Source organism: Rhinopithecus roxellana, chromosome 1, assembly GCF_007565055.1.
Source record: "Rhinopithecus roxellana isolate Shanxi Qingling chromosome 1, ASM756505v1, whole genome shotgun sequence".
Taxonomy (NCBI): domain Eukaryota; kingdom Metazoa; phylum Chordata; class Mammalia; order Primates; family Cercopithecidae; genus Rhinopithecus; species Rhinopithecus roxellana.
Window position 1 is genome coordinate 160,060,280 of NC_044549.1, and position 10,005 is coordinate 160,070,284.

Genomic DNA, 10,005 nt, shown 5'->3' on the forward strand with positions numbered 1-10,005 from the left:
TCACTGCAACCTCTGCCTCCTGGGTTCACACCATTCTCCTGTCTCAGCCTCCTGAGTAGCTGGGACTACAGGCGCCCGCCACCACGCCTGACTAGTTTTTTGTATTTTTATTAGAGACTGGGTTTCACCATGTTAGCCAGGATGGTTTCAATCTCCTGACCTCGTGATCCACCTGCCTTGGCCTCCCAAAGTGCTGGGATTATAGGCGTGAGCCACCGCGCCCGGGCCTCTGGTTTGTCAAATTTTTAAATGAAATGTTGTCTTTTTCTTCCTTTCACCTCTAACTTTATTTAGAGAGTCTTCCAAACTGATCTAATTGACCTTTTAGCATTTTATATAATAGAAAATAATATTTAGATGGGTAGTGTAGCCTAATGGTTGCACATTGGCTTCAGAGTCCAAAACTGTGGTTCAATTTACTCATATACAGAATGGGGACAATATTTTCTACCTCATGGGGTGATTTTAAGGATTAAACAAGTTACTTGTCTGTAGAAATTTCCCTTCCACACACTTTATATCTCATTAACATCCCATCCACAGAATGCACTTTGGAAATGCTAGTTAGGAGTGCTTCCAGCTGCAAGAGCAACACACGGTTGTAACAGGGAATATGGAGGTGAACATTACTAAAGTGTTGGCCCAGTGGCTGTAGCTCTGGATTAGAATCTCAGTGATCCCGTTGGCTTTCCCTTGAACCTCAACATGGCTGCAGCAGCTCCAGACATCACATTCACTTTTACACTCAGGAAGGGAACAAGAGTAGTCTGGGGTAATAGATTTTTTCCTCTAGTGCCTCTCGCGGAGAGTAATCTTCCCCCAGAAACCTTCAGCAGATATATTATGTCTTGCTGCCTAGGACTGTGTTACTTGGCTAATTCTAGGTGAAAGGCTAGGAAGGTGAGTAGTCTCTTCCAACCTTGGGAAAGGGAAAAGCAGGTTGGAAATGGCTTTGGATGGTCAGTCATCTGCTACCACACTGCTTTGGGGACATATGCATCGTTCTTGTTTCAGGAACAGGAAAACATAGCATGGCAGGACAAAGAAAGGGGCTGAAGTTTCTAGGCTTTAAATCCCATCCACAGGAATTTATTCAACGAATTCTCACTGAGCACCTGCCCCTTGCTGTGCATGGTGCCAGGCACTGAGAATACAGTAGTGAAAAAAACAGACTTGGTCCCAGTCCTCATGGAGCTTTCTCAGTCCAGGACACACTGTCCATCTTGTGGCTGCTATTAGAAGCTGTCGTTACTGCACACCCTCTATTTGCCAGTTGTGTACTGTACACTTCACACATAAGTGATTTAATACTTGCAGCAAGGCTGTGTATCCAGTCCCATTTTACAGATGGACAAACAGAGTTAGAAGGATTATGAAACTTGCCGAGAGTTAGTAGGCTGTAGAGTCAGATTTGATTAGGTCTACCTGACTCCAAAAAAATTACAAAGTGTTCCATACCTTAAAAAAACTACAATGAAAAAACAGCCCTACAACAATGGACTCTCCTGAAGACATGTGATCATTAGTATATTTCTTCTTCTTAAATTAAATTATCATTATAAGATTCTGTTCAGCTAATTTTCAGGATTGCCTTTCAAGACTCTATTGATTCTGCCAACCTCACTTTGAGCTATGTGTGTGTGTATTTAAAAGCCTGGGCTGGTGCAGTGGCTAACTCCTGTAATCCCAGCACTTTGGGAGGCCGAGGCGGGTGGATCATGAGGTCAGGAGTTCGAGACCAGCCTGAAAAACATGGTAAAACCCCGTCTCTACTAAAAATACAAAAATTAGCCAGGCATGGTGACACACACCTGTAATTCCAACTACTCTTAGGAGGCTGAGGCAGGAGAATCGCTTGAACCCAGGAGATGGAGGTTGCAGTGAGACAAGATCACGCCGCTGTACTCCAGCCCAGGTGACAGTGTGAGACTTTGTCGCAAAAAAATAAAAATAAAAAAAAAAAAAAGAAAGCCTGATGAAATTATTTCTTTAGTGACTTTCCACTTATATCTGTATTCACATCTTGGAAGAAGAGGTAAGCTAAATCAAGCTTCTGACATGAGATGAGTGCTTGCTCCTCGTGGGTCCTCACTCAGATTCTCGCGGGAACATTCCAGCCTACATTATTTGTGGTGATGTGTAGACTGCCTCATCGTTATCTTGGGATGATTCTTTTTGGAGAAGGGAGAGCAATTTAAAAATTTATTTGTACAGCTTTTAAAATAATGACAGAATATAGACTCATCCAAGATTTGACCAAGAGTCGGAGCCGTATGTAATGTAAATGTAAATGTCATTTACATTACTCTTTATGTAAATGACAACAGTTTGCCCTGGTGGGATCACCATGTGACTTGTTTGTGGAAAGTGTGCTCCAAGCTTAGTTAGGCAGAGGATGGTCTAGGTCGCACCAGGATCTGACAGCCACATTCCAGAGGCTCTCTGCAGAACAAATGATAAAGGAATGTAGAAAGTGCTTACCGTGTTTTCCACAGTCACATACTGACCTGCAATCTGTTAGGACAGAAAACCTAACTTCTTCTCTGAGGTAAATCTAGTGGCCTAAACTTGTCTTTTCACATTTCTTCCCAACTAGGTTTCCATTGTTTACTGCTGTGTATCAGATCTGCTACGAAAGCAGACCGGTTCAAGAGATGTTGTCTTGTCTTCAGAGCCATCCAGAGCATACATAAAGTGAATCATGCAGCGTGTTGGGGGAAGTTCTGCCTTTCTGATCAATTTTTGGGTTCACGTGGAAACCAGGACTTGGCAACATGATGTTTGTTTGACTGTAATCTCATCATGGATATGTATGGATTTTTACGGGATCGTTTTTGAATTGTGAGAGGCAGTTCATTGGCAAAGATGTACTGGGCAGTAACTAAACACACATGCAAACGTGTGAATGGTGGTTTATTCCTCATTCTGTGGATGTTTCCATGAGCCAAAATTAAATGTCTTTTTTCAAAATTGCTTATGAAATTTCCACATAATGGTAGCTTATAAGATTGGAACGATCTTAACTAAATTTTTTAGGTGTAATTCATACGTATTGGAGGATTTTTTTTTTCTCATTCTTCTAATGTTAAATTTTAACCAGCATTAACATGGTAGAGTGGAGGAGTGAGTGTGTTCAAAGATCAACATATTTAACTTTTAAACATTATCTTAAAGCCAGCATAATTAACTATTTTGATTGTGGGCTGACCTTTGTTTTTTGAACAATCAGGTATTTTTAATTAAATAATCCACTCGTATTTTCCCCTCACCACAGTTGTCTGCATTTTTAGCCTCTTTTCTCTTTGTTGTCAGAATGTGCCTTCATCAAGGCTCAGCAGTAACAGAAGACAGAAAACTCATCTGGGATTTTCCTGCTGTGGCTGGCACATTCTTCTGATGAACAGACACCTGTATGATGCTTTTTTGGCTAGTTAGTGCATTTTTTGCAAACATTTTTCTTAAGCATCATAGATCCACTGTGGGGTGTGGGGGGCTACTGTTACTCCTCTTGTTAGATGCAGTCACTCCTCCTGGTCACCTAGTGACAGGGACAGAGCCAGGAGTCAAGTGCAACGCCAAGGTGCATGACCCTCTGAGAAGTCACTGGGCTGATTTGACCTCCGACTAATTGCTTCTGGCAAATGCCATGTGCAGCCTTTCCTGAGGCCATAGGAGGGCTTCCTGCCGCTGAGATCTGTGCAGGCCATCCTCTCGACGGTGCCACTCCAAGGGCGGTCCTCAGTGCAGCGGCATCAGCTTCACTTGCAGGGGAGGGGGTGGTCTCAGAAATGCAGGTTCCCAGGTCCCACCCTGGACCTCTGAAGGGGTATGGCATCTGTGCTTCTGATGCTCACTACAGTTTTTGAACCACTACTTTAGAAAATCTGCTTTAACGTGGCGTTCCTCTAATTGTGTTCCCTAGGAAATGAGTGTCCCAAGATCCAGTGATTATTCCAGGTGTTCCCTGGAAAGGTCAAGTGAGTTTGGGAAGCACTACGTGTGTACGCCTCTTGAAGGTGTAGAATGTATGTTTAGGCATCAGTGGAACCCATTTTTCTAGCCTAGCAAGTCCCAAACACGTTACACTGAAGAGAGATTTTGGTGAGGAAACTTGCCAGAGTTTTCAGGGAACACTGTTCTTAGGCTTAGGTGACCTTAGGATAACTCAAGTAGACCCTTCACTCCCTGTGAGAAATTAGGATGAATAACTACCTGTGGTATTGTTGGTTCTGAACTTTTCCAGTTTAGGCCTGCTGTGAATCTTTGATGAAGCTTTAAGGTGACACTGTTGTACAAGATGTCAGCTTTGCTGAAACGCACACTACCTGGAATAAGTGCTTTAACTGTAGAATTAGGATGGGATTTACTGTACTGTTTTAAATGAGATTGGCTTCAGAATAGCATTGCAGTTACCTTACATAGCACTTGATACGTGTTAAAGGAACATATGAATGTAATTTATATAGTCCTGGAATTTCAGTTACTTTGTGAGATTTGGGGCTGTCCCTCAACCCCAGTTTAGGATTTCTTTTTTTCTATACCTTGAAACGACTATAAAATAGATTTTCATGGGAATTTTAAAGACTCTATCCAAAACATTTTTGGAGCGTTTTAAAGCCGCATACACAGAAGTATGCGAAAGCACATGAAACGCTCCCGGTTTCTGCAGTGTTCGCGCCGCCGCTAGCCCACTTTGCTTGTCTCATGAAAAATCTCTGTTAAAGTATGTACGTGGGTAACTGAAAGTTACTTTGAAAGATCCGTGAAGGGCTGTAAGCTAATTGTGGTGTCTAGTAAGTAGCATAATGAGATGTGAGGAGTTGGGACTTTGCGTGTTTTGCGTATTTTCGTCTGCATTCAGCTCTTACTCTGGGTTTGTGCTCGAGTGTTATTTCTTTACAAATGCCCTTGTAATTACCACTCTGAAGTCTGCTGACTGTGTCTCTCGAACATACTTAGGATATTCTGCACATTATGGAAAAAGGTAAATTTTATAAGTTTCTGCTCTACTAACTGTAGATATTTATGACTCTGCGAGTTATCTATTTTTATAACCACCTGTGGTCCATTGTTCATTTTAATTCACATTTCTTACAAAGTGTGGTAACAGGGAGGGAGACACCTAGACTAGAAGCTCAATTTGTACAACTTCAGCCAATCTGTGAATGTAAAAACTACACTGTTGCCTTGCTAGGATCCACCCTCCTATAATGTGGAACGAGTATCCGAATGAAATCTACCCCAGGAGATGGAGTCAAACTAAACTTGTGGTTTTTCATTTCACTTTTGACTATAACATGGCCCCATGGCATCCCCACCAAGAGGGGTGTTGTGATGAGGTGCCGGTGTACAAAGGGAACTTTGGTTTTTCCACGGGTTCTTATCTGCTAGCCTTTTACAGACATGTGTACTCTATTTGTTTACAGACTGTAGGTGGACATATAATTTAAAAGCTTGATTTAATAAACATTTAACCCCCTAAACTTGCGCTGTGGATCCTGTTTTTCTTTTTATCAATTTAGATAATCATTTTTTCTGTCAGCTCTTTCTTTTTTTCCTGAACTGTGTTTCATTACCAATATCAAAAACAGTTTTCAACGGAAGGGCTTCATCTCTAATCCCAGGCCTTAAATGCATCTGTTTTTATTGTTTACTGATATTTTTATATAATTGCAGTTTAGGATGGAGACCTTCTGGTGAATTTGAAATCCCTTTCTCCCCACTCCATATATACCTTTAGAATCTGGGAAAATATAACCAGTGCTGATCTCATAAAAATATAAGGGAAATTCCTAGAATCCTAAAACAAATAGGGGACCGATTGCCAGAGTTGAAAGGACTGGGTTGTGAAGCTTATGCCACACGAGAGCCCACCAAAGGCTATGTTGTCAGGGGGGAAAATGAGCAAAGAAAAGCCAGGTATAGGCACAAACAAGGAGGCTGGGCCCCATGGGGAGAAAAATGTTTTGTTTTGTTTGCCACAGAGTCTCGCTGTGTCACCCAGGCTGGAGTGCAGTGGGGGCACACGCCTGTGGTCCCAGCTACTCAGGGGGCTGAGATGGGAGGATCACCTGAGCCTAGGAAGGTTGAGGATGCAGTGAGCAGAGATCATGCCACTGCACTCCAGCCTGGGAGACAGAGTGAGACACTGTCTTGAAAAGATAAATAAGGCCGGGCGCGGTGGCTCAAGCCTGTAATCCCAGCACTTTGGGAGGCCGAGACGGGCGGATCACGAGGTCAGAAGATCGAGACCATCCTGGCTAACACGGTGAAACCCCGTCTCTACTAAAAAAATACAAAAAACTAGCCGGGCGAGGTGGCGGGCGCCTGTAGTCCCAGCTACTCGGGAGGCTGAGGCAGGAGAATGGCGTAGACCCGGGAGGCGGAGCTTGCAGTGAGCTGAGATCCGGCCACTGCACTCCAGCCTGGGTGACAGAGCGAGACTCCGTCTCAAAAAAAATAAAAATAAAAAAAAAAAAAAAAAATAAAAAAAAAATAAAAAAAAAAAAAAAAGAAAAGATAAATAAAATAATTGAAAAATAATTCATTATGAGTGAAAACCAACAGATTTTTAAAAACAAGAGAACCTTAGGATTTCAGATAATTTGAGTAATACCATGATGCTTTATAAAAATCATCTGAAATCCTTTATAGAGATGGGGTCTTACTATGTCACCCAGGCTGGACTGCAGTAGTCTGATCATAGCTCACTGCAGCCTCCAACTCCTGGGCCCAAGCAGTCTTCCTGCCTCAGCCTCCCAAGTAGCTAAGACTCCAGGGGCATGGTACCACACCTAGCCTTTTTTTTTTTTTAAGTAAAGATAGGGTCTTGCTATGTTGCCCAGGCTGGTCTCAAACTCCTAGCCTCAAGCAATCCTCCCGTCTTGGCCTCCCAAAGTCCTGGGACTACAAGCATGAGCCTGGCCAGATGCTTTGAAAGGTATTTTTTAAAATAAAGGCATAAAAAGGCCGGGCGCGGTGGCTCAAGCCTGTAATCCCAGCACTTTGGGAGGCCGAGACGGGCGGATCACAAGGTCAGGAGATCAAGACCATCCTGGCTAACACGGTGAAACCCTGTCTCTACTAAAAAATACAAAAATCTAGCCAGGCGAGGTGGCGGGCGCCTGTAGTCCCAGCTACTCGGGAGGCTGAGGCAGGAGAATGGCGGGAACCCGGGAGGCAGAGCTTGCAGTGAGCTGAGATCCGGCCACTGCACTCCAGCCTGGGCGACAGAACGAGACTCCGTCTCAAAAAAAAAAAAAAAAAAAAAAAGGCAGATGGAAAGATTAAAGACTAGATTTGACAGAGCTGCAGATGGAATTGGCAAACTGGAAATGAGATCTGAGGACATTAAAAGTATTAGCAAAGAAAATATTTGAGGATTTAAAAGGTAAGTGGAAGATAGAATAGGACTTGAACATGCATCTGATAGGAGTTACAGAAGAGAGAAAAAGGAGGCAATTTTTGAAGTAAAGGCTGAAATTTGTCCCGATTTAATTATGTGCATTCAATTTTATGTTATTCTCCATAATGTATTTTCATTAAAATTTAATCACGTGGTCTTTATAACTTTTTATGACTGTATGTAAACTAAGTTGATGGTGAACGTTTTTGAGGAAATACGCTTCATGAAGAGTCTATGGATAATCTAAGTTACTGAAGCTATGATTGATTCAAGTTACTGAAGCAAGTGATGTTACCTTTGGTAGGGATGGGAGAGAGCAGGCATGGTACTGTGGGAAGATTTGTTCTAGCTCCTGTTTAACCATTTAATATCCATGTTGTTTAGCCAAGTCAGCTAACTTCTCTTTGAAGTTCGTTTTTCTCATTGGTAAGTGGGAATAATATCTGTGCAGCCTGCCTCATAGAATTGCTGTAAAGGTCCATAAAGAGCAGGAAATCAACATATTAAAGGAGAAAAGTTGGATGATCATGGCAATATCTGTTTGTGGCAGAAACAATGCCATGTGTTCACTAAATTATTTTTTCTTTCTGTTGTTTTTGTAGATACACAGTTAAATTACATTTCCCAACCTCCTCAGCAGTTAGGTGGCACCACATGATTAAGTTGTAGCCAATGACATAGGGAGACAAAAATGCCACTTTCAGGTGTTCTGTCTGATTCTTCATTATTTCTTCTGTGTGTGCTGGTTGGATATCAATTTCCAGTATGTTCTGGAAGCCATACATTGAAGATGATGGACCCCTTTTCAGCCAGGATTCTACAAGACAATGTGGAGAAAGAACCCCCCCAATCACATTGGTCTGTGATTGATAGGTATAAAAATTATTGTATTATGCCACTGAGACATAGGGGTTACTTGTTATAGCAGCTAGCATAACTTCATTCATTGCTAAAAAGATGTTTGAGGAGATCCTTTTGTAGTTGATAAGTGTGATGATTGAGTGTTCATGCTCATGTGTGAGATGTGCCCCCACTCAAACCTGTCACAACATCTGCTTATTATCAGATATGAAAAAAAAAATTGATGTTTCAGGAATTTTAAAATGGAACTTGCAGAAACATCAAGAGATTAGGGACATTTTCATCCCTTGGTTACTACAGCATCACAGTGTCTGTTTTGCCATCACTTTTTTGGACACAGGAGGCTATATATGAATGTGGGCGTGCCTATGGGTGTGTCTGTCTGATTCTTCCCTACCCAGGATAACTCTGGCTAAATCCAAATTTGTATATCCAATCGTCCTTCTCTCTCTCTCTCTTTTTTTTTTTCTTTTCTTTTCTTTTTCTTTTTTTTTTTTTTTTGAGATAGAGTCTCACTTTGTCACCCAGGCTGGAGTGCAATGGCACAGTCTAGGCTCACTGCAACCTCCGCCTCCAGGGTTCAAGCAGTTCTGCCTCAGCCTCCAAAGTAGCTGGGATTACAGGGGCGTGCCACCACATCTGGCTAATGTTTGTATTTTTAGTAGAGAGAAGGGTTTCACCATGTTGGCCAGGCTGGTTTCAAACCCCTGACTTCGTGATCCATCCGCCTCAGCCTCCCAAAGTGCTGGGATTACAGGTGTGAGCCACCTGCTCGGCCTCATCCTTCTTTCTCTAGGACGAATGCCAGCAAGTTCCAGGACTTATAACACGTGCTTAACATCAGAGAAGTCTTCACCAGGTGGTGATGTCCTTAAGGTGTCTTCCTCGTTTCAAAAGCTTTAAGTTAGAAATGTCACTAGATCTTAGATAAGGCCATATGCTACTTGGAACTTCCTAAAACCACGTCTGTCTGAAACCCGAAGGAGTGGTTCTTCAGCTCCCCCTCAAAGACTGAGGAATTAAACTTATCTGAATTGTACACATTGTGAGTGAAATAGAGTCATTGGAAAGTACGTTACCATTGAACTCAATGCACCGTGTTATTTGTCAAATTGGTGTTATTTGACTCGTTACAAATGAAAATGCTTTTATGCTATGATAGAAGTGTTATTTGCATTTTTTGTAACTAGTCTTATTTTTAAATAATTTTTCAATAGGTAACACAGTCATTTGGTTAAAAAAATAAAGCCTGCTTCCCAAGTAGTTATTAGTTTGTAACAATCTCTTCTAGAATTTCATTTCACACACATAAGCAAAATACATATATTCTTATTCCCTTCCCCATTTCTCTACACAAAATTGAGCTTACTAGACGCATTGTTCCTTATCTTGCTTTTTTTTACTTAACATGACATCTTGACAATCTTTTATATCAGTTATTTTTAACAACTGCATGTTTAACTTTTTTACTTTGAAGTAATTACGGATTCATAATAAATTGCAAAGGTACCCTTCACCCAGTTTTCCGCTAATATATCAACACCTAGTTTTTAAAATTGTAAGTTAAAATAACAGTAGCAAAACACTTTCAGCACTGCTCGCTTTCTTTTTCCTTCCTTCCTTCCTTCCTTCTCTTCTCTTTTCCCTCCCTCCCTCCCTCCCTCCCTCCCTCCCTCCCTTCCTTCCTTCCTTCCTTCCTCCCTTCCTTCCTTCCTTCCTTCCTTCTCTTTTTTCTTTTC

At 41.8% G+C, this 10,005-nt stretch overlaps 1 protein-coding gene and 1 non-coding gene across 2 annotated transcripts in view; both read left to right on the plus strand.

Moving 5' to 3' along the window:
* Positions 1–5,483, plus strand: part of GPD1L (glycerol-3-phosphate dehydrogenase 1 like) — a 64,599-nt gene extending 59,116 nt beyond the window's left edge. The window contains exon 8 of the mRNA XM_010354461.2: positions 2,597–5,483. Within this exon, the coding sequence (XP_010352763.1) occupies positions 2,597–2,693 (97 nt within the window). The 3' untranslated portion in view covers positions 2,694–5,483. The remainder of the gene's footprint in view (positions 1–2,596) is intronic.
* Positions 5,484–8,374: 2,891 nt separating this feature from the next.
* Positions 8,375–8,479, plus strand: LOC115892257. Its single transcript, XR_004052152.1, has one exon. It is a non-coding gene; the product is annotated as a small nucleolar RNA U13 (small nucleolar RNA).
* Positions 8,480–10,005: the final 1,526 nt, after the last annotated feature.